Source organism: Phalaenopsis equestris, unplaced genomic scaffold (genome assembly GCF_001263595.1).
Source record: "Phalaenopsis equestris unplaced genomic scaffold, ASM126359v1 Scaffold000552, whole genome shotgun sequence".
Taxonomy (NCBI): domain Eukaryota; kingdom Viridiplantae; phylum Streptophyta; class Magnoliopsida; order Asparagales; family Orchidaceae; genus Phalaenopsis; species Phalaenopsis equestris.
Genome location: NW_018164992.1, coordinates 1,878,323 through 1,903,350, shown reverse-complemented (window position 1 = coordinate 1,903,350; position 25,028 = coordinate 1,878,323). Strand labels below are relative to the sequence as shown.

Sequence of the window (25,028 nt, the reverse complement as noted above, 5' to 3'; positions counted from 1 at the left end):
ATGATGTTTTAATATAAATAATAATTTTTAAATCTTGCTCAAACCCTTATTATCTTATGACTACATGATTAGGATTGTTAAATGGACTCTTTGTTTGCTAGTGAGAGTTGCCCTCTATAAAAAATGATACCAACAAGGGGTTGAGCATGGCTCGCTCGTGTTCGGCTCTTTTACACCCCTAAGCGCAGGTGCAGGGGTTGGCCTGTGGTAGCTGGACTGGCGTTGGATGGTAGGCGGTGGTAGGAAGAAAATGAACAAGTGGAGATAATCACCACCTCGGATGAGTTGCAATCGGAGCACATTCTCGCCGTCCAATACAACTTTCAGAAGGGAAAAATGTTGGAGGTAGAATTCTAAAATTAAAGACAAATCAAGACTACCCTCTAAGCAAGCAAATCAACATATAAATGTAATAGATGATATTAGATAGAATTAGAAGGTAATAGGAATGGAAAGGGATGGAATAAGAAGGCATAGAAAAGGAAAATGGGAAAGAATTAGAATAGGAAGGTAATAAAAATAGGAAAGAAGGGGGGGTGGGGGGGGCAAATTTGGAAAGGAAGGATTCTCTTCGTTTGGGTGGAAAGTCCTCTGGGCCAATAAACTTCTTGCCTTCAACCGCATCAGGGCTGCAGCAGGTACGTCAGGGTTGGGCTAGTTTGGGTTCGGGTTCGGGTTGGTTTTGGGCTAGGCCGGGTTTGGGCTAGGTTGGGTTCGAGGTCGCCTAAGTCCAACCCAAACCCGAGCCTATTCTAATACTTCGATTAATTAAAACAATAAAATAAAAATTAAAAAAATAAAAAAATAAAAAAATAAAAATGAAACTTGAGTGGAATAAGAAAAGTTACCAAAACAGATCAGACCACCAAGCACACCACCGAGAGCACGTAGGAAGATGAGGAAAGCAGATTAGAGAACCACAGGATGAGTGGGAGGAGAATGAGGGAGATGACAGAGGGGAAGAGAAGGGGCGGGGAGGGCCTATTTATAGGAGTCGAGGGTTTGAGTGTCGGCGACTGGAACAGTTAGCTCCCTCGAATCGATCCCCCAATAATTGTTGACCAGAGGGGAAAAGATCACTGTCAGATGAAGTGGGAACGATTAGAGATCACACGGATCACCCATGGACCTCCCACGGATTGACAGTGGCGAAGCAACTCGTCAAGTGGTTATTGGACTCGAGCAGGAGAAGAGGGGGTGGTGTGATCACAACCAATTACTTTTTAGCCTAGCTACACGCCACTCGCAGTGAGGATTTCGAGGATTTTGAGGATTTTTGGCTCGTTGAACCCCAAGAACCTTATCAGCATGAAATATTTTCTCACAGGAGTACGGGCGATTTGTTTTGGTCAAGAAGTGTTCTCCAAGTTGAGGAAAATGGATACTATTGACGAGAGATCAAATGAACTTCAAATTAGTCAGTTTTGATGTTCTCGGCTCAATTTGACTATATTTTGAGTTTGAAATTGATTTGAATTCATTTTGAGAGTGAAATTATAATTATCGTCCAAATTTTCTCACCAAATTTCGTCCAAATAATCGTTTAGACTAAATGAGCCTCAAAATGGAGTTCGATTTGGGTCAATTTTGTAAAACAACCCTCCATTGAAATTTTTTATGTGGGACAAATTTTTATGCATAAAAGCTCACCGCTCAAAATTTCATGTAAAAAGTTGTCTGATAGCCACCGAAACATATTTCATGTATTCATACAATGATAATGAACTAAATGTAGTTGCATGAAATTTCAAGTAATACAATAACTTGTAGATAAAGCAATAATTTCAGAGCGTAAAAAATTATACTTTATGAATATTCTTTCATTGAGTTGCATTTTGATCCAACTTTAGATTTAATTGAAGTTGATTATATTTGATTTCCATTTGTTGTGTTTTATTTTTTATTTTTATTTTAAATGATTGAGGTGACTGAAGGGTTGACAAAAAGTGAGGTCAACACCATTCAAATTAAAAGATCCACGTGAGACAAACTGAGTCATATGAAATGAAAGTGAGTTAATAATTACATGTCATAGGTTGAATAGCCCAACAGAGTAAAAATAGGTATATAGGAATATAAAAAAAGCTCGTTCACGTACATCACTTGATGGATTGTTAAGAAGTTTTGGTTCGATCCATTTGTTAATTAAACGAGCCAAACATGAACATGTGTTTTGAGCCTATTCTAATTGAGCCAAGCACGAGTAGACCTATGTTTGATTGTGATTGGCTCGTTGTTGGCTCGAAATACACACACACAGATTTTTCTATTAGATTTACTAATTGGTTAGTGGATAAATGGAATGATTAGTGGATAAATGGAATGATTCTATATTGTTTGACTTAATATTTATTTATTTTGATTTTTCTGAAATTGGCTTGTGTTTTGTTCAATTTCTAATGAGCCAAACTTCAACACACCAAACATGAGACAAGTTGAACGTGAGCAAACTATCAGCTCATTTAAGCTTGGCTCATTGACACCTCTTGTTGCATTTTGATGAATAAGAAAAAAAATGGGATGAGTTATCTAGAAAGAAAAGCAAAAATTATTCGACAATGCATAAGATTGATGGGAAAGATAATGTTGATAGGATGAGATGAAAGACTAGATATTAGAAACGAGTTGATGTTGACATGACAAAAAAGAATTCTTTTTTTTGGAGCTTTAGAGGTGGAATCTTACTTTTGGAGTTTTTTTTTTTAAATTGTTTCTTTTCATTTTGAATGACAGAAAATGTTGGATTAGGTTGCCAAATTTCAAAAAAGGAAAGTTAATGTAAAAATAAAAACAAAACTTAAGCTTTTCATGCTTTAAAGTGCATGGTTAAATGTATGCTTTACTTTGAAGTGCACTTTTTTAATTATTGGTATTTGCTGATAAATTGAGATGCTATCCTTATACATACCTAAATGCTTATTTGGATGATTGATATCCCTTTGCTTTTTTATTAATGCTGAGAGCCTTTTTTCCCATGGCTTGTATCCATAAATATTAGCTTAGGAGATATTGTGGAATCATGTAGTTTAGACAAGAATTATCCTTCCGTTGAGAATTATACATCACACAAAATGTTGTGATATTGAGATCCATAAGATGATGAGACACTTAAATGGGAAGCTTGCCCAAATAAATGATTCAACCTATAAATAGTGAAGTTCAAGGAAACCAAGGCCTTCCAAATGTAGTTGCAGGATGTAGTGTGGATGTCATCATGTATGAGGAAAGAATAATAATAGCTAAAAGTGAAGAGACCATTTTAGGATACTGATAGGAATCGAATCAATTTTCCACACAGAAATTAGGGCAAATATTTTTTTATTACAAGAACATCAACATTCGACACAAATACGAAGATAAATACTTACAATTTGAGAGGTGGACGATCCCATCCAATTCCTACAATTTGAGAGGTAGGAAATCTCTCCCAAAACCCAAATCTAAAACTCAAAGACAACAATTTTATCATAACCTAACTATAAGCATATTCCCTATTTATAATAAGCAACAATAAATGACAAGTAACTAAATTGCCCTTAGTCTAATAAAAACTAAATTACCCGTAAGTGATGATAACGAAGTTAACCCAAACCACAATAAAAAAAATAAATCTTATTATTAGAAGTACTGGAAGCAAATAGGCGGTTAGAATCAAACTTATGCAACTCACGCTAGGTTGGAGCTCGGGTGATGGTGATGACAATTAGGGGGCTTGGAGAGGTGGTTGCAAAATAGGAAAGGGATTTCCGTTCTTGTGGATGGGGGAGGTAACAATTATAAGCGGTTGGAACAATGGGGCGGTTGTCCAAACGATGGCAGTCTGCTCTTTGGGGTGGTTGGATAGCTGGAAATTAACAAAGCAGAGGCGTTGCGGGCTGCTGAAGCGATAGTGGAGGGTTGGGACACGAGGGCAACAAGGATGGAGGGCTGGAACGATGATGGCAGAGGGTGTTGGGCTTTTGGAAGGTTGTGGGCTGTCAAAAACAGCAAGAGTGAGAACTGGTGGCTGATTTGAAAGGAAGACAGTAGGGATTGTGGACGGGAGGTGGCTGGGAAAAGGAGAACTGTAGGAAAGAATGACAACGACAACTGTTTTGGGAGATTGCAGCAAGGAAAGAGCCATGGCAGTGAAGTGAGGGGTGCGGGGAAGGAAAGGCCAAGATAAATGATGCGGGGCTAGGAACGGGGCACTTGAGCCGACCTTGCCCAGTCCAACCCTACTAATTGGCCGACCCCTAGACGTGGTGGGACTTGCCGCCACATACTACCCCTTCCTTTTTCCTGTTTTCGTTCTATTCTCATTTCTTTTCCATTACTATCGTTTCTAGTTCTTGCCTATTCTATGTCTACCTTTTCTAATTTCTTTCATATTTTGATTATTACCAATTGTGCTTACTAATCTCCATTATATATAGGTGATATTTGTTTAGGTTAGGGGTTATTGGTTTTTTACTTGAATTTAGAGTTTGTCATCGACATTTTCTATTAGAGGGTTGTATTCAACGACGAGGTGGTGCTCCAGTTATAACTCTTTCGAGGTAGTGACTATCTTTGTAATTCCGCTGCTTCCTTGCTACCGCAAATTTCTTCCAGCAGCTTCAAGTTGTCATCAATCTCCTCCTACCGCTCCAATCGATCATTGTCCTTCTCCTGTGACTTCTACCTTGTCGTGGTCACCCGCTTAGGCTTCCATATTGTCGCAGAAACTTTGGTGAGACCCCATATTGTCGTTGATTCCTTCACTCGCTTCCAGACTATTGCGGGTTTCCCTTCGCATGATTCTTAACTGTGTCGACTCCGCTTGCTTTGAAACGATTGCAGGTTCCTCTTCCGGTGATCCTAGAGTGTCGTAGCCCTCCCCTCCAGGTTACCAAGTTGTTGTTAAGTCCCTCGTCAGGCTTCCATCGAACCGTTGGTTCTTGGTACCGTTCTGCAATTCCAACAGGCCCCCACCCCACTTCCGATGCTCGTAGCAGGCTGTCGCTTTCTCCGCTACAATTATCGATAGGTCCTCGACCATGTCCACTTCCTCTTGTAGCTGCAACCGCCTGCAGTACCCCTCCAGACCCTCTGGACAACCACCCACACCTGTTGTCAGCCATGTCGCGGCCGCTGCTACCCCACCATTCAGTAGCCACCCACACCTGTTGCTGCCCTCCACCTTCTAGCAGCCACTCACACGTGCTGCTCTCTTCACTTACCGTCACCGGTTACACCTACTTAGCAGCTAACATCAGCGGATACTCCCAGGCCATAGTTGAATCGTGCAAGTGCTGTCGTTATTTTTTTTTGTTCTCTTTTTGTTTCGAGTTTTGATTGTATTCTTCGTTATATGCTTAATAAAATTTATCTTTCGTCGTCGTGAGTTGCGTTGGCTCTGGTATCAATAAATTTTCCCTCGAGAATGAGCCACAATTGAAGCACCACTCAACCCTTGGAAGAAGGTCAACACCTCAGACGAGCTACAACTGAAGCAACACCCTCTATTGGATACAACTCTAGAAGGAAAACAACCCGATGCCCAGGACTATCTTGAATAGAAACATGAAGCTCCCAACCTAAAACTCGAAAAACAAATATATACTAAGAGGTCTGGCTGACACATCAGCGTCGAAAAAAACCTAGACTAGTTCGGTCTAGATGTGAAAGCTAGGGGTCGCTTTCTTCACGGGGCTTCCCACATCACACGTTGATCGCGAGATTTCTGCTTCACTCCTGCCTCAAGGCTTCTATTGTGAGATTTACGTGTCTCGCTCCATATCAGGCATCGTTATAACATTACTCCCCTCTCAAAAAGACACATTGTCCTCAAGGTGAAAATTTATCGTCGGGTCAGGTTATATGGCTCTCTCGTGGCATCTTCATCTAACAATGTTTTCCATTTAATTAGAAACTCGTAGTGACCCTCACAGTTTCAACATGTTATTTTCTGCACATACTTCTGTCTCATTCAAATATAATGGTACTCTGACTTCAAGTCAATCTTAGAGAATATCGTCACCCCAAACAACTCATCCAGCAGCTTATTGGTCTTCGGAATCTCTGTCAACTCCATATCATGTGACTCTTTCATGATATGCAAGTCAATTAAGAATCTTAGTCTTGCATTCTTAATCGACCTTATCATAGTCTTCAAAGTCACTTACGTCTTGCCCAAGTTGGGGTCACATTGAAGCATCACCATCTTGTTTCTCCCTCTTGAATACTCTATGGTGCCCATATTAGTTCCTTACAAACTCCCCTGCTCTTCTTCGTTGTTTTGTTCCCATTATTACTTATGAATTGCCTACCGGGTAATCGCCTTCCACTTGGAAGGCTTGTATAACAAAAAGTACTGGCGCATTTGTATGTAGCCCTCTGTTAGGGTCCTACCCATCCTAGTTTTCTATCCCTAGCCGACGTTTTTTAAAGCGATCTTCTCCAATTCTGAATTGCATGTTGTTTTGATTTGTCTACTGTCACTCGTCCCAACCCTCACGATGATGTGCAACTCCCTCCAGATGTTGTCGCTTGAGTTTGCTCTTGATTTCTTCGCTTCAAACTGTAGCTCCCGATCCTCCTAATGCAGTGACGCTGCCTTGATTTTGCACGAATTAACCTTGTTGTTGCTGCTCGCATCCGTTCTCGTTGCCATCGTCCAATCCTGCGTGAGGCGGAGGCATTTTTGTGTGAAACACCATGATCTTCATCTTTTAATCTAGCGTCGTAAATCTCCTCTCCAACCAGTCCTCGATGGTCAAGAAGCATTCATCTATTTCAAATATGATGTGGCTCAACTCTCCCTTGAATTTCATATCCACAACATCTACTTTCTTAGTTGTCATTACTCCTAAGAAGATTTTTGATATCATTGGTGCAGTTCGTTAAGGTGTCTGACTTCAAAACCAAAGGTGGAATCGTGATTCTAACGCTAGCTTCCTTGTGCCATGATCCCGTGGTTCGGTCTCTGTATGCCCGATCCCGTGGTTGGTTTTTCAGCCAACTCAAATCACAATTATATCATGAGATTATGGCGCAATGCAGACGTTGTGTACAACACAATTCCATTGTCCGCTTTTCAGCTAGCTCAAATTGCGACTATATCGCGACATTAGGGTACTATGGAGACACGTGTATGTCACGATCCCGTCGTTTGCTTCACAGCTAGCTCTTATTGTGTTGTATCGCGAGATTTGGCCACTAAGGAGACGTCGAGATACAGAAGGAGATATCATGTGGAACTCCTATACACGGGTTCGGTGCAAAATTGTTGGCTTGTGATATCACGAAGTCTGTATGTCGCAATCCTCTTTGCTGACCTGATGGCCTTTTGTTCTTCGAGATTTCTAGATCTATGCTCCGATAACAATTTGATAGGAATTGAATCGATTTCCCACAGTAATTAGGTCATTTTATGGCAAGAACATCAACATTTAACACAAATACCAAGATAAACACCTACAATTCGAGAGGTAGACGATCTCTCCCAATTCCTACAATTCAAGAAGAGGAAATTTCTTCCGAACCCTAACCCTAAGACTCAAAGAGCAATGTCATGCATAACCCCAACCCAAAACTTATTATGCCTATTTATACAAAACAATAATAAATGACTAAATTGCTCTTAGGCTAATAAAGACTAAATAGTCCTTAGGCGCCGTCATAACAGATACCACCCATTAAGGTGAATCCAGATTGGGATTTAGGATAATTTTTTTCAATTTAGAATGAAATTTAAAGACATTATTGCCAAAATAAATAGGAATAATGTCTTTTCATTTAATTCTCCAACCATTGAAGGTACGAAATTGAGATAGCACAGAGTGTTTGGTTCAAAGCTAAACTTAAAATATCAGGATATGGAGTTGTGTGAGTCTTGTCCCGATCCATTTATCTTTCCAAAATTTAACACTATCACCCTTTTGGATTTTCCATTAAGTTTAAAAGTAAAAACAAGTCGAAATCTTTTTCATGCCTTTAACAAAAAGAAAGCAATGAATGCCTTCACTTCTCCAGACCAGAAATCAAGAGTTGTTGTTAATTTGAATAGGTTTCTAATCAATTTATAAAGAAAAAACAAACTAAGCTTGCTTCAATAGCATGCATAAGAGTGATGTTTTAGTTACACTGTACGTATTTGTTTAAGCTGTTCAGTCTGACCTGGAACCTTGACTATGCCTCAAAATGGAGCTGACTGGTTCTTTGGAATGATATAATGTGTTTAATTTTATTTCTCTGAGCACTGCGTATTATTCCAGCATTAAATTATTATACCTAATTCTTATGTACTTTTCATTTATTTTTTTCTGTAGGTTACTGTAGCTGGTTATAATCACAAGATGCAAAGTCTTTTAGGAACTGTTGTTGATAAAATCAAGAACTTGGAGGTGAAGGAAGACCGCTTTTCTGTTATCAAGGTATTTGTTTAGGAGCCTTTTGGGATCACTTTTGATTTTTTTTTAATTTATATTTGTTTTGTTTATGTTTTGATTTAAATCGAAACATATTTTGTATGATATAGCATGTTTAGTTGTTTTTAAAATAGTTAAAATAAATTTAGATATTTTGAATGTTAAAAAAAAGGTTAATTTGATTTTAAAAAAATATAAAAGAATGTAGGAAATGCACTAAACAAACTTGTTTTTAAAATATTAACAAAAACAAAGGTGATCCAAAGAAGCCCTTACTTTTTTCAAAATGATTAAGATATGCTAGATGTTGTTCCTCTTAACTACTTTTGTTAGGGTTTTGACTAAACTTTGGAGTTTGAGCAAACCTAAAATTTCTTATAATATCTCAAATGATTATCTTAACTGAGTAGATATTACTTGTTTTTTTGTTTATTGTTATTTTATGTTTATATGAACTTTTTTAAGAATTTGGGGCATTGAGTATGTTTGAATGTTTTTTATAGATTTCTTTGACTGCCCCCTCACTCTCATTTTCTATTTTTAATGGATTGGTAGGATTTCCACATTATTTTTTCCTTGGAAAGGTCAACTTTTAAAATTTTGATTTTTAAATGCATCCCGTTAGTTCATATTGCACAAGACATTTCTTGTTAAAAAACAGATACAAGTATTTAAAACAGAGATTAAAAACACAAGAAAAATAATGAACAACAAGTGGAAAAATTGTACCTATAAAAGAGAGAGCATTTTAGGATTCTCAGGAAAGCCCAATTCCATGATTGCTCTATTGATTTATTTCATCCTTAATATTCCGGGAAAAGGAATCCAAAAAAAGAAAAGAAAATACAATCTGAACATATAATATCAAAGAATTTTGTTATCAATCCTTTTGTTCTTAAAACATTACATGGCAAATATAATATCAAAGAATAAGTTGAAAAGACAGAAGTCGTCCAGACTTTTGTCTAGGATCTTAAAGGTATGAGAATCGAATAAAATGATACAGGAGTTATCGGTGGTGAGCATATGAAAAGAATAAAAAATGTGGGAAAGGTTGGGGATGTAGAAAAGTTGGTTTAGATATAGCTTACCGTTGAGAGTGGATAGAAAACCTTGTTCTGTACGAGAGAGAGGCAGGGATTGTCTATTGTCGAGAGAAATGTGATGGTTGCCTTGGTAAGAGGTGATTTTGAAGATTATGAGCCTTGGGTGTTAAGTGAAAGGTAGCTCTGGTATCAAGTATCCCCAGCTTGTAGTTGATGCTAGCTGGGAGTTTGTGTTTTCAGTTAATAGAGCTTGCTGTTTGAAGGGAGTGCCTGTGTAGCTAAGGTCTTGATGATGCCTGTAGTTGGTTGTCGTGTGACCTCACTTGCAGCATATTTGACAAGTTGGAATTCCAGTGAAGGTAGTGTCATTGTGAGACAAGGGTTGTTTGCTGGTTTTGTCGTCCTCTAGTGGAATTAAACCTGCCCCGACCTTTTCCTCTAGTTGCAGCATGAGTTGTGTGCTGTGCGTATGCTGTGGGAGTTGCAGTTCCTTGAGTGCTTCCATTACGAGGTTGGCTTTTTCGCTGCAGAACAAGGAGTAGAATTCTTCAAAGCTAATGGATTAAGGATTAGTTTTAACAGCTGTTTTGAAGGATTGGTGATTGGAAGGAAGTTCTTTCAGTGTGTAGAGGATAATATCCTCAGGGGGGCTGTATGTGTCCATTTGAACCTATGGCATCGATTTTGGACTTGATGTCTGCAAGTTACTGGTTCATTGTTCGTACCTGCGTATGGATGCTATGAAGCTCATTCAAAGAATGAGCTTTCATTTGTTTGTAGATTGTAATCTATGAATGAGGGTAGTGCATACTTTTTTTCAGGTGTCACGGGACAAAACATAGGGAAGTAGAGGTGGTGAGATTGTTGCATAGAGAGCAGTGACTAGGTTTTGGTCTACAAGGTTCCATAGCTGGAAATGTAGATTGGTGGTGAACGTAACTTCAAGTGCAGCGATGTATTTGGAAGGTGCTGATATGAGGTATCCTTCAAACACATTAGCTTTGAATAACTTGAGTATATGAGCACAACAGGTAGAGTAATTTTTGGTTGACAGTTGGAATGTGAGAGTGTTTTTGAGTTTGAGGAGGAATGGGTATACTGACTAGCTGAATTGTGCTGTGCACATCAGAAGATTGAGCAGAACTCATGGAGAGGTTGGAGCCAATCGGGGAAGAAGAAAGGATCAATAGCTCTGATACCATTTGAAAGTTACAGAGAATGAAAAAGAATATACAGAGAATAATGAAAAGTAATTTCTATTTCTCATTAATGTGTAAAGACAGAATACATGTATATATAGATGTCTATGGAATCTTTTCAGTTAAAACAAAACACAATTGGTTATAATCGCACGGTTGTGATTTGTCTTGTAGTGGATGCAACAGTGTTTTATGTTTTGTGGTCTTCATTATATACGCTTATCTTTTATAAGAACGTTGAGATTACCGTTACTCTCATGTATCATAAGATTGTTGAGTTGTCCATTTCATTTCTAAATATGTTCTACGCCCATTTCTTTAAGTTGGTTCTCCAATGATAAGTTATTCTGGGTAACTAGAGGCATATCTCCACTCTGTAGAAAACTCGAGCAGATGGATTAATCTACTATTAATGTCTTCATCATCTAGGTCACATGAGATATGAGTGCTTTGAAAATCTTAATATAGCTCTTCTCATATCTAGTCATCCTTATACATGAGATGTAAGGGCTTTGAGAATCCTTACATAGCTCTTCTCATATATTTTAGTTGGTATCCATATTAATTTTTTAGAAGGTGGATGATACTAGAGTTATCCAAAAAATAAAATGAAAAAAAATATATTATTGTTGAATTCCAAGAGGAACTTACAACCTAAGATACTAGAACTCAGAAATTGCAACAGATAATAAGACAAACTCAACTAGAGTTGGATCTAGGAGCGGTGATGGTGGTCGGCGAGGGTTTGAAAGAGGGAGGGATGATGGATGAGGTGGTGGGCAAGCAGAAAACTCAGAGGCATTGGTTTCCAATGATCCTGGCTGCAAGCAAACAGCAGGAGTTGATACAGGAGGGCTGTCCAGAGCGATGGCAACAAGAATGCGACCAGTTCGGAGCAGAAATCAGCAAGAGGCGTCCGGTTTGGGGTGCTGGCAGCAAGGGAGAATGTGGTAGTGGAGGTTCCAGATGATGGCAGCAAGTGGAAAAGGGTAGCACAGATTCTGGAAGATGACGGCAAGTGGGAAGCGCCTGTTCTGGAGGCGGCAGCGCGTTGGAAGGGGAGGCGTAGTGGCTGGGAAGGCTAGAAAAGGCAGGGCCAGCAACTCCCTGCTGTCCTGGATGGCGGCAGCAAACAGAAAAGCGGCTAGTGGCAGCTGGATATAGAAAACTGCAGGAAGAAACAGCCAGGATAGCTGTTCCGTCTGCTGCAACAGAGAAGGGGTGGTCATGAGTGATGTGGGGAGGATGTGGAAGAAGATACGGAAGATAATCACTACACAGAAACCAAGATATAGTCGAAGCACCATTTTTAACCCTAGGATACAACCTTTAAAGGGAAGAAGAGATGTCAGCGGCTGTCCCGATACAAAACACACAAAAACTTAATCCTAGACTCCTGCGAAAGCAAATATATAATATAGGATAACTAGGAGTGGCTCGTGAGGACCAGCCGGCTCCTCAACACCATGCAAATGACCTGTATGACTGACTTCATCTCTTGAATACTCCAAGATATCATCTATAAATGTGATCACAAAGGTATCTAAAACTATCTGAAGACCCTGTTCACCAGATCCATGAAAGTTGTTGGAGCATTTGTCAGTCCATACGACATCACCACAAATTCATAGGGCCCATATCTTGTCCTGCAAGTGGTCTTCGCCATGTATTCTTTTTTAATCCTCAACTGGTGATAGTCTGACCTCAAGTCAATCCTTAAAAACACGGAAGCCACTTCTAACTGATCAAACAAGTCGTCAATCCTCAGTGGTGGATACTTATTTTTACCTATGAATTTATTCAAATCTCTGTAGTTAATACACATCTGTTGACCTCATTTTTTATGAGGTCTAGTCTTCTTCTTAGGTCTTAAGATCTAGTCATAAAACTTTCCTATTGACTATCCTAGAAGGTTTTAAGACTTCTAACAATTTCTTGACTCTTTTTGTGAAGTCTCACATGGGTGGTCTTAAATCCTCAATACTTGGTTAAGTTGATTGAGACCAACATATGAAGATTCAAAAAATGAATTTCCATAGGATCATGAGGCCTTAGGGACGCCCTTTTTGATCTTAGGTGGCTTGGTCATCACTTCATTTACACTTCACTCCGCCCTCACCAATTTGATCCAAACTTCACAAATTATCAACCAATTCTCACCAATATTTAAACATGGTTTCCATGGACCTCAAATTGACAAATTCACGTCAATTTAATTCAAATTCCACACAATATTCAAAATGAGATCCAATTTCATCAAATTCTAGGCTAAAATCCAATTTTACAAAATTTACATTCCAAATTTCCCTCATGACAATTCCTAAGTGCACCAAATCATCAATTGTCTTGTGTCATGTGAATATAAGTTGAATTAAAGTTGGAAGGAGTTCAGGTTAGATTTTGGCTTGATTTGGGCTAAACCCGAGCCAATAACACCATTTCGATGCCACTTCAATGCCACAATAACACCCCATACCATACCACAATACACCCACAATAACTTCATCGCTCCGCCGCAGCAATACACCATGGTTCCACGACAAAACTCTGTCAATAACACCACAATACTATCGCAATACACCCACAATAAGACCGCCGCTTCGTCGTCGTAATAACACCACAGTTCGTGGCAAAACCTCACAATAACACACAATACTATTGTAATACTATTGAAATAACACTGTTCTCACGCCGCCGCAGCAAATCTCTAGATAACACCCCGCTGTCGCGCAATACGCCCCCAATAATACCCGTGTTTCATTAATTTATCGCCAATAACACCACGCCGCCACTTAATACGCGCGCAATAACACCACGCCGCCACATAATACGCATGCAATAACACTCACGTTTTCAATCCCTCGCTAATAACACCTCAATACAACTCAAATAACACCGCCAATAACACCATCTGCCGCGGAACCGCAATACCCCCTCAATACACCTCAATAACCCTTACAATAACACCAATAATACCACTGCCGTGATTTTCCTCCAATATTACCACAATAAAAGTCTGATAACATCCAAAATAACACCTAAACGAATTGCCTAAGATCATTTCTCTCGTTTTAATTTAATTTATGAACACACAGCGCAGTACAGTTGACTTCTCGTTATTCATTTTCTGCCCGAAATTCCTCCTTTCTGAAGCCCGCGTCTGCTCCATTTCTTGGGAGAGCAAGCTTCCTGTTTCGGTGGGGATTCATCCTTTGAGCCTAATTTTTCAAAGCATTCAATGGATAAGGTGATTCCCTTTTTCCCGAAATTTTGCTCATCAAAATAATCTTGTTTCTCCTCCTGACCAGTGAGCCCTATCCTGGTTTCTTCTGGTTTTCCCTCCTCCCTTTTGGCTATAAAACCCCCCTTTGGGGAAGGCTTTGAGGTTATTGAAATTTTGGTAGCTTGGGGAGGTTCTGTTGGATTTTCACTAGCTTGGATATTTTGCTATTATGTTCTTGGAGTTCTTTCGGCCTACATCAGGAGGTAACTATTTTCTACACTAGCCTTCCATTCAATTAGCAGGACTGTTTGGCCTGTGAAGTATCTTTCTTTTGGTTTCTCTGATTGAGCTCTTGGAATAAACACATTTTTTTTAATTTCTCTGATTGATGCTCAATCCTGGGTTGAATTCTAATTGTCTTGGGCGGGTTCCTTACTGCTGAATAAACACATTTTATACCTTTGCATGATGTTTATTAATTTTGTTGCTTTTTGATATTTATATCAGTTGAGCACATTCTGATATTTGTGTAATATCAGGAAACAGTGAAAAAGGGTTATGATAATTTTAGGTTTCGACAACCCTATGAACAAGCTATGTATAACTGCTCATTGATACTAGATGAGGATGCCTGGCCATGGAATGAAAAACTTGAAGTCCTGCCTCATCTCGAAGTAGAGCATCTTTCAATTTTCTCCAGGGATTTGCTCTCGAGAACCTTTTTGGAGTGTTTTGTTGCAGGTCAGATACATCAATCATCAACCTTTTTTGGGGGCCTTTACATAAACACCACCCAATTCTTATGAATCTACATATCTACCACCTAAACTTCAATTTTTACATTTGTTCCACCCAATTCTTTCATATCACATCAAAAATACCACCATTTTTAATTTTTTTTTGGTGAAGTACACCTTTTCTTGCATAGGGGACGTGGCAGGTTTGTAAAAGTTGAAGTTTAGGTGTTAGATATGTAAATACATAAGAATTGTGTGGTATATATTTAATCTTCCTTTCTCATATCTAGAAATATTTACAATTATGCTTTTTTTTAGGAAATATTGAGCCGTTTAATGCAGAAATCATGATCCAACGTATCGAAGCTGTTCTATTTCAGGATCCTCAACCTATATGCAAACCCTTATTTCCATCACAGCATTTGAAAAGTAGAATTGTTAAGCTTGAAAGGGGTATCAAGTATTCTTTCTCAATAGGCTGTTTAAATCCTAGCGATGAGAATTCTGCTCTCTTATATTATATTCAGGTAATTTGGTATTCTCGTTCGGCTTGATATCGTACTCTTTCAAGTTAATGAGCATGTGGTCATGTATGGATTTAGGTGCATCGAGACGACATAAAGTTAAACGTCGTGCTGGAATTGTTTGCTCTTATTGCCAAGCAACCAACATTCCATCAGCTTCGATCGGTCGAACAACTTGGCTACATAACTGTGCTCATGCAAAGGTATAAAAGTTTATGGTGAATTTACGTAAATACCACTTAAAATGTTAGGATTTACATATCTAACACCTAAATGCTCATATTTACGTACCAATCACTTTAAACTCATACATACATCGGAATTACCTTTCTCCATTTATGGGGAGTGCTGGAGCGGGAGATGGAGAGGGAAGGGGAGAGCAAGAGTGCAGAGACATCGTGATCTTAATATGACTGAGTGGTATTTTTTATATATCTATGTGTTTTTACTTGTTAGGTATGTGAATAGTGACTTTTAGGTCCGATATATAAATAATAATATTTTAAGTGATATGTATGTATATACCCCAAAGTATTTTTATTCTGGTTTCGACATGAATTTGAGTTCCATGTCATCTCTTCCTCATTGTAGGAATGATTCAGGGGTCCGCGGACTTCAGTTTATCATCCAGTCTACTGTGAAGGTACATCAACTGGCGCATCTCTGGGACGCCTCACATTTCTTTCTCTTATTATCATTACTATTTTTTTTCCGCAGGACCCTGCACAGCTTGATGTTAGAGTCGAAACTTTTCTTAAAATGTTTGAAAGCGAACTTGACAAATTGACTAGCAGTGATTTTAAGGTTTGTAACCACTTCTGCCTGAAGTCTGCTCTTTATTGTTTTCTCAATCAATTATCTTTACTTGCTTTGTAGCTTTTCAAATAATTATTGGGATTTGTGCTAAAAAATGCTAAATATTTCTTGGTTATCTGATGTACTGGAATAAACTAGAACTTGGAAGGAAGAAGTAAGTCAAATATAACTTATTCAGATATACAAATCTAACCAAAATGGAGTTTTTAGTTGTAATGTGTAGCAGAGAGCTTAGACAACATTTCATATCAATGCACCGATAGATAATTATGATGTTCTTTAACGAGCTGGCAATTATCTGCAGAGTAATGTTAACGCGCTCATTGCAATGAAGCTCGAGAAACATAAGAATCTGCGAGAGGAATCTTCATTCTATTGGAGAGAGATTGCCATCGGTACCCTCAGATTCGACAGAATAGAGGCTGAGGTAATGTTCCTACAACTATTTTTTTATGATTTCGTGCACGCATGTGAATATGCTATAAGCATAGAACTTAAAATCTTATGGTTGAAGACAAAGCACCCCGGCCACTTGACTAAGTGAGCTACATTGATAAAGTTACTACAAAGTTTTTTTTGTTTTTCATCCATTTTCTATTGGTTTGTTCCAGTTTTTTTTTTTTTCAATAAACACATTTGTTTAGTGCATTTTTTATATATTTTTATTTTTTATTTTAAAAGGGTTTTTTACATACATAGCACTTGAAAGTTTGGTATTTACATATTTAGCACCTCAAAGTTTAATATTATTAAATTTGAACTTCTGTCAGTATCCCGTTTCCTGGACACACCTACATCCTTTGTCTCACGTGATCATCTCCCTCTCCGGCATAGCTCCTCTCACGCCAGCCTAATGCATGAGCCATCACCTGCACTCTTGGCCACAATTTAACTCCCGCGAATCTTCCCTATGCAAAGCAAAACTCCTCTCAGGCATCTGCCATCTCTCTCTATTATTTTGACAACGCTCCAATGCTCCGATCGGCAAGTATCTTTGCCTCGCCGGAAACACATATTTCATCTCCTACCCAAAACCTGGTGCAGCACCTCGCCTCCACTATGTCTGCTTCTGATCCAAAACCAGCGATCTACTCCCCTCGCCAAGTCCACTACAATGCCCGGTTCCTAGGCAGCAAACGTGCCATGCCAGTATGGGCTCGTCGGACGGGTGCACATGAACACGGATGGCTGTCGGCCAAAGAGGGGAGAGAGACAGTGCAGCTCCACTGCTGTCGGTTATCTGCCGGTGGGAATGTGCTGGGACAGAAAGTTCACATAAATATTAACGGAAGTTTGGATTTAGTAATATTAAATTTTGAGGTGCAGAATATGTAAATACCCAACTTTCAAATGCTATCAACATGTTTTTGAAAATACAAAATAATTTTTAGTGTTTTAAAAAAAGTCTTATATTAGTTTGACTTAACAAACATATTTTATTTCAATTAAAACATAAACAAAACATAATAAACGAAAAAACACAAAAAACAAAATAGAAGAGTGATCCCAATGGCCTAAGGTGTCTTTTGGTATCACTTTTAATTTTTTTTTATTTTTATTTTATTTTATTTGTCTTTTTACTTGAAATAAAACATGTTTTATATATTATAGCATATTCAACTATTTTTAAAAAACACTCAAAGCAATTTTTAGATGTTTTGATAATTTTTTAAAAACAATCTAACTTGTTTCTAAAAACAAAAAATACACTAAATAGGCTTGTTTTTTTGAATAAAAGAAAAAACAAAAACAAATATTGAAAGTGATTCCAAAAAAAACCTGAATTAGTGTGTTTTGTTTTTCCTATAATTGTCTATACCTTATTAAAGTGATTGTAAAAATTGCAGGTAGCCGCATTGAGGGATCTGACCAAGGAACAATTGCTTGATTTTTTTAATTCCTTTGTCAAAGTTGATGCACCCAAAAGAAAAACGCTCAGCATACAAATCTATGGAGGTTTACATTCTGCTGAGCACAAATTGGCTATCACTGAGGCAGATCAAACCAACACCTTCAGAATAAAGGATGTGTGCAGTTTCAGAAGGTCCAGGCCTCTCTATGCCTCCTTTAGGGGCGGCCATGGCCTCATGAAACTGTAGCTTTCTTGGTGCAGCGTAAAAGTTAACACAAAACTGCTGCATTTTTCAATATTTACATCCAACTTAGCCAAAATATATATATTTTAGCACTGATTTATTGTCATTTCCTTTATGCTGAAGTTATTATCACTTGTCAGCATTCTGTTTGTGTGTTGAATGTCACAGTTGTTGCAGTTAGTGAGCATGGTCTTTGGAGATCTCGTTGATAAGTTTGGTCCATTGGTTACTTGTACAACATCTCATATTCATAGATCGGCACTCGGCTACATACAGTTAAATACAAAATTATCAATCTATCAAGCTTACTTCTATGGGGTACAATTTTAGATTTGCACCGTGAGTCATGCTAGGAGTCGGACAATAATTGTTTATAGATGGTCTTTGGAAATCTCATTGATAAGTTTGGTCCTGTGGTTACTTGCACGACATAGATCTGCACTCAGTTACATATAGTTAAATACAAAATTATCAATCTATCAAGCTTGCTTCTATGGGGTACAATTTTAGATTTGCACCGTGAGTCATGCTAGGAGTCGGACGATAATTGTTTATAGATGATGGCTAGAATTATAGGACCCCCTAGGATTTCATTCATCTTTACAAACAAATAATCAAATCCTAGCCATTAAATGATAATGAGACCACAGTTTTTCAAGTGCTCTATACTATTCCTCATCATTCCCTATCTACTATAATACTTCATTCATTTCAAGCTCTTATTTTTGGCGCCACCATTGGCATTAATTAAGGAGATTGAGTTTTTTCTATTATTATTTTTATTACATTAAAAAAAAATTTATATCAAACCCTTTGGGATGAAAATTTACCAGTGGGCATTTACATGCATACCACAAAATTCTTATATATTTACATGTCTTAACACCAAAATTTTCTTATTTATATATATAATAATAAAATTAGTATTTTTAAAAGTGAAAAATAGTTTTTTTTTTTGTTTTTCATACCAAAGTGTTATAAATATAAATCACATTTTGGGTGTTAGATATGTGATTGCATAAGAATTGTGGGTATGTATGTAAATTTACCAATTACCAAATAACAAAAAGTGCTTAAGGTTCCCTATATGATGAATGAGAAAAGTATAAATATTTTGGCTTCCCAATGAGTGTAATTTTTTTATCAAACAAACTTAGTATAAATAGTGATGTAATAAAATAAATGTTAAGGATAAAAAAAAGCGATTTTTACATAGATCGCATCCAATACTTTCAAATTTATGTATTTCGCAACAAAACATTCATAAGTAAAAATATCATATGAAAAGTAGTACTTGTTATCACTTTTTAACGGTCAAATCCGTCTTTTCATCTACAATTAAAGTATTATGTGTGCAAAAATGAAAGTTTTGGTGTGAAATAAGTAAATTCATAACAATTGGGTGCTATGTATGTAATTTCCCCTAAAAACAATGAATCCATTTATGCTCCTTAACAAAGATGATTTTCAATTATTTTACTTTATTTTGTTCGAACCAAATTATGATCTTTGGAATCATTTTTATTTATGCTATTATATTATTTTATTTTATTAATATTCTAATAAATAAAATAAAATATATCCAATAATTTTATTTTTATGAACAAAAGAAATATGTTCATGCCTTCAGTGAAATGGAAAAGAAGATTGAAACAATTTTCTTTTGTGAAAATAATTATAAAATCATAAAAAATATCTCATACTTGTTAATATCTCTTAAAAAATAAACTTATTGAGAAAATTTTAAAAATCAAGACTGATTTTTCATCAACTATTAATTTTTTTTGAAAAAATACAAGAAAAATATTATCCTAATTAGACATAAGATGACAGAATAAGAGTCAAAAATTAATTTTTTGAAAAAAATAGACGAAAAAAATTATTCTAATTAGGCATAATATAACAGATTAAGAATCAAAATATCCGTTGACTGAGACAATTACGATCCCCTAATCCAATATATATACATACATATATATATATACATATATATATATATATATAATGAGGACATCAACAGCAATTTCCAACCATTTATAATATTTTATGTGCCATCTCCTTGTGGGGATGGAAAACAAAACTACACCCTTTTGCAGAAAACACTCTGATGCAAAAAAAAAATAATAATAAAAATTATAATAATGGCATTTTACAGAAACTAAAATAATCAGCTCTGCTAAAGCCTTGAGCTGGTTCAAATCTCAGATGGCCGCACCAACATAGCTCAGCTGCCAATAATAATAATAATAATAATAATTAATTGCTAAAATTTACAGATATTCACAACTAAATTGTTAAAATTTCAGATAATTAAATCAATTAGAATCAACAATTAATTGAAGTATTAGCCAAGCACAGGTTGTTTTATACAAACACCATAACCCTTTCAAGGGAAGATAAAACTATAATTAAAAAGCATAAAAGTGCTAAAGATAAAAATGTCGTAACATGTGGCAATTATAGATTTTGTAGGGGTATAAGAGAGATGAGAACAATTCCATGAAAATAAAGTTTAATAGTTGATGAAAAAGCACCGATAGTGATATGCTTTCAGTTTCATCAACCAGTTCATGGTCATGGATGCATGAATTCTTGATTCATGATGTTTTTATCACATAACATTTAACGTGGATTGGTTTACTGTAGTATAAGAGAGATAAGAACAATTCCATGGAAATAAAAATTTTTGCTCTTAAAAGCAAAAAGTTAAAATGGTGGCATTTTAGTATTCATGATGTAATATGAAATATTTTAAATGTAAGAAGTAAAGTTTAAGTGTGAGATATGAAGCATAAGTTTACGACAACAAAATATTATAAATGTAAATAAAATTTACGTGCCAGATATGTAAATACATAAGAATCATGCAATACGTATGCAAATTTCCCTATTGTAAAATGAATCACTTGGGCGATAATATCACAAAAAATGCAGGTTTTGAGCATGAACATATAATTGCAAGCAAATAGTAAAAAAAAAACAAAAATCTCAACATTAAATTTACCTTGCAGACTTCACATGGTTCTCAACATGATCAACCAGCAACACAGGATCCCTAAATGTTTTGTCGCACAGAGGACAAACATCAACTGTCACTAAATCACAACCTCCCTGCACACCATTTTCATGCAACTTCTCCACATGATTTATCAAATCATTAACATCAGAAAAACTCGCCTGACATTGAAGGCACTGTTCCATAACCTCCCCACCAGCACCAAAACTCAGCATCATTCCACATTTCGCCTTTTTCAGAGCTTGATTCGTGGCAGCGCTCAGCTTCTGCATCCCTGCTTCAGCTGAATCCCGTAAACTCCGCGCCGAGTTTTTCAAACTGAAAGCCCATTTCAAGGAGCCGTTTGAAGATTTAATCGGCGGGAACTCGCGTTGGAGGCTTCTCCTCAGAACGCCGATGAAGGGGAAGCGAGTTTCGGGTTTCTTTGGCCCGGAACAGTTGTGGTGAAGAGCAAATTTATGGCGGAGACAGTGTTCCAGCGTGCAGTCTTTGCATCGAATTGTGTTGGAGAAAACCAGGGATTCATTGCAGCCAGGGACGGGACAGAGTTTCTTCTTTGTTGTGGGCTGGTAATTTGATGGGTCGCAATCACAGTTTACGTGAATGTCCCAGGTCATGTTTGGGTCTTCGTTGGGAAGAAGACGAACCCATTGCGCGCAGAGGGGACATATGAGGACGGTGACATCGATCTGATTGATGACCGGACATACATGTTTTGTGTAGCTTTTGTGTTGCAGACAGAATACCTGCTTATCATTTCAGCAATTTAGTTCTGAATAAATTTAAGGAGGATCTACAAGCATGCAACTCAATTCCTAAGTATTTGCATGTTTAACATCAAAACTTCAATTTTTACGTGAGAAAAGTGCCAAAATAGTCCCCTAGACTCTATACAAAAGGCCATTTTAGTCCGGGAGTTTATAAAAATGTCAAACTAGTCTCTACAATTTTTAAATCGAGGCTGAGATAGTCCTTTGTCAGGACTATTTCAACTTGTTTTAAAAGAATCTGAGGACTAAATTGACACTTTTACACACTTTGGGATCAAAATGCACCCACTACAAAATGGTGGGGATTTTACATACATACCAAGTTAATGATGCAAGAAAAATGTGCATTTTGCATTTGCAAGGTTAAAATGGTGTTATTTGTAATGTGCTATTAAGGATTTGGACAATAAATAGAAGTTTAAGTGGAGATGTGTGTATGAATAGAAGTCTAAAACAAAGTTCAAGTGTTGGATATATAAATACATAGGAATTGGTTGATATTTATGTAAATGCCCCTAAATATAAACATAATAATTTGGCGACAGAAGTTTGCTTTGTTGATATAATGATAGCAATAAATATGACATAAACACTTTAGAGTGCAACGGAGGGAACAATTAAGACAACACTTGAGCAAGTCATATAAGAACGCTGATGTATTGGTTGTAAAATAAAGGTACAAACATCAATTATAAAACTTGTGAAGGTGCAAAATTGGCCATTTATATAAGCAAATAATGAAATGGGCATTTACAAACACACCACACAATTCTTATGTATTTACATACCTAACATCTAAACCATAAGAGTTTAGATGTTAGATACGCAAGTAAATAAGCATTAGCTATAAAGAATATTTCATATTACTTCGGATAAGGATCAGAATATATCCTAAAATCTACATATAAATCCCCCACTAATGCTTATTTTGTAGATCTTCTTTAACAGATCCACTGAATTTGAGAAGAAAGTTTAGATCAACAAACTCAGCAGACCAATCCAACATGTTAGAACAAGCTTCCATTTTAATATACAGATCCACTAATTTAATTTTAAAAAAAAAAAAAAAAAAAAAAAAACTTAGATCAGTAAGAGAAACTAATAGCCAATTCAATGTTATGTGATTAGTAAATCTCACCATCTTCATTAATCACATCTTTTAAAAAAAGAAGAAAAGAAAACGCATGAAATTCTGAACATATATATACTGAACCAAATCATAGCACTGCAACATAGATCTCAGTGAAATTCTTGTCCAAACAAACAGAAAGAAAATAAATTCAATTTGCAGAACAATTTTGATTACTCTCCACTCTCCAGCTCAAATCGAAACAAATCCAAAAGCGCGGCTCGGCTAGATCATATATTCAGCAAAGCTAAGAATCCCAAAAAATCAATCAAGAATCAACTGAAATCAAACCCTAAGCCCCGATAGATTTCCAATCAGCTCCAAACTGAAGTTGACTTCCCAAACCTCAATCCAACAACAACGGGGATCGGAGAAAAATGGGGAAACTCGCCTGATTGCATCGATCGCAGTTGAAAGGGAGGAAATCATTAAGGCTGCAGTCATCGACGCAGCAATGGCTTCCGAGATTCGGGAACGCCAGCGTGCCCATCGGAAATAGTGGTGGTGGCGGCGGCGGCGGCCGGCGGTGGGGTTGGCAGCCGGAGTTTGGGATCGAGAAGCTCTGCTCTAGGGTTTTTCGTCAAGAGTTCACCCCACTAATAGTCAAGCTTGCAGCCGGAGTTGGTGAAAGCTTGGTTTCAATGGCGGACTTCATCACAACAGACAACTACCAGAGAAGGAGACACGCATATAACATATACAAACAAACAGATAGACCGGCGTTGTATATTTCTAAATTATTATTTATTTTTTTATAAGTGTGAAAATAGTTCCCATTATTTGTGTGTGTGTGTGTGTATGTATGTATGTATACCAATATACATATGTATGAAAATGTGTATTGTATTTATTTAAAATTAAAATAGTAATATTTTTTTATGTGGCAAAACATTTGGGAGGAATACATATAAATAACAAAATTTGAGGATTGAGGGGTTTCATAGTTTAGAAAAAATATTATTAGTAAAACAAAATTTAATTTTTTATTTTACTTTAGTCATTAATTTTTAAAAGAGTGAATAGTCTTTGTATCTAATATATATTTTCATGTACAATTCATTTTATAACTAGGCTTGTCTCCAATCATTTGTACTTAAGCTTGTACTCTTTATTTTTATCAATAAAATATTTAGAATAAATCTCTATTCTTAAAAAAAAATTAATTATATTTTTAATATATATATATATATATATATATAGATAAAAGATATATATATATCAAAAAAGGTCATTAACCTCTATTATCTTTTAAATAATATAAGAGGACAAATTAGCTGAAATCTCCTTTCCCCCAATACTTACATAATAGCTAAATGGAAGATTTACATACATACCATTCAATTCCTATTAATTTACAAAACTAACACCTAAAATTCAATTTTTATATTTTTATCACCTTACATATATTTCACTTTCTAAAAATTAAAAGGGGGTTTTTACATAAATACCACCGGATTCCTTTATATGTACATATCTAACACCTTATATTTCAATCATAGGCAAGGTGGCATATGTAGCAAAAAATTGATGTTGTTGTGTTAGATATATTTGTAAATCCATAGAAATTGGGTGGTATGCATGTAAATGCACTGTTCAAAAATGCATTTTTGTAAAATATATATTTACGAATTCTACCATTCATAATAAAGGAGGTGTGATCTAAGTAATAAATTGTATTTCAATAACTCTTTACTGAAAAAAAAAATTAATAATAAATAATAAAAAATCAACCGACCCTTGACCCAAAACAAATTCCAAAAAATACCAAATCATTTTATTTATTTATTTATTTTCTCATGGACCTAACAATTGACTGCTGAAACATTCAACTTCTTTACTTTATTTCAGTTTATATTGACCAAACTGTAATGAGAAATTTCAGCTTATTAAACAGATAGTTTTTGAAACGGTCAATAAAATATTTCAAACATAATTTAAATTTAATGATTTATTTTGTTCTCTTGCGTTATTTTATTTATATATTGTGTTTAAAAAAAAATGTATATTATTAGCGGCATAAATATGATGAAAATATATATATATACATATATCTATATATATATATATATATATATATATATA

The 25,028-nt window shown here is 36.3% G+C and overlaps 2 protein-coding genes across 2 annotated transcripts in view; one reads left to right on the top strand and one right to left on the bottom strand.

Moving 5' to 3' along the window:
* The window catches only part of LOC110029154 (insulin-degrading enzyme-like 1, peroxisomal), an 80,433-nt gene extending 62,204 nt beyond the window's left edge, over nucleotides 1-18,229 (top strand). The window contains exons 19-26 of the mRNA XM_020731311.1: nucleotides 8,292-8,396; nucleotides 14,398-14,599; nucleotides 14,914-15,122; nucleotides 15,198-15,322; nucleotides 15,711-15,762; nucleotides 15,837-15,923; nucleotides 16,240-16,362; nucleotides 17,783-18,229. Of these exons, the coding sequence (XP_020586970.1) occupies nucleotides 8,292-8,396; nucleotides 14,398-14,599; nucleotides 14,914-15,122; nucleotides 15,198-15,322; nucleotides 15,711-15,762; nucleotides 15,837-15,923; nucleotides 16,240-16,362; nucleotides 17,783-18,034 (1,155 nt within the window). The 3' untranslated portion in view covers nucleotides 18,035-18,229. The remainder of the gene's footprint in view (nucleotides 1-8,291; nucleotides 8,397-14,397; nucleotides 14,600-14,913; nucleotides 15,123-15,197; nucleotides 15,323-15,710; nucleotides 15,763-15,836; nucleotides 15,924-16,239; nucleotides 16,363-17,782) is intronic.
* Nucleotides 18,230-20,093: 1,864 nt separating this feature from the next.
* LOC110029187 (zinc finger AN1 and C2H2 domain-containing stress-associated protein 16-like) lies at nucleotides 20,094-23,635 on the bottom strand. The gene is made up of 3 exons (XM_020731359.1): nucleotides 23,338-23,635; nucleotides 21,036-21,793; nucleotides 20,094-20,259 (listed from the first exon to the last, which is right to left on the bottom strand). Exons 1-3 carry the CDS (start codon nucleotides 23,434-23,436, stop codon nucleotides 20,256-20,258), a joined length of 861 nt encoding a protein of 286 aa, XP_020587018.1. The 5' UTR covers nucleotides 23,437-23,635; the 3' UTR covers nucleotides 20,094-20,255.
* Nucleotides 23,636-25,028: the final 1,393 nt, after the last annotated feature.

Excerpts from the sequence above, each read along its gene's own strand:
- LOC110029187 (XM_020731359.1), bottom strand. The coding sequence starts at position 23,436 with ATGGGCACGCTGGCGTTCCCGAATCTCGGAAGCCATTGCTGCGTCGAT. Across the intron at positions 21,794-23,337 it reads ACTGCGATCGATGCAATCAG|GTATTCTGTCTGCAACACAA; the intron begins GCGAGTTTCCCC and ends AATGATAAGCAG.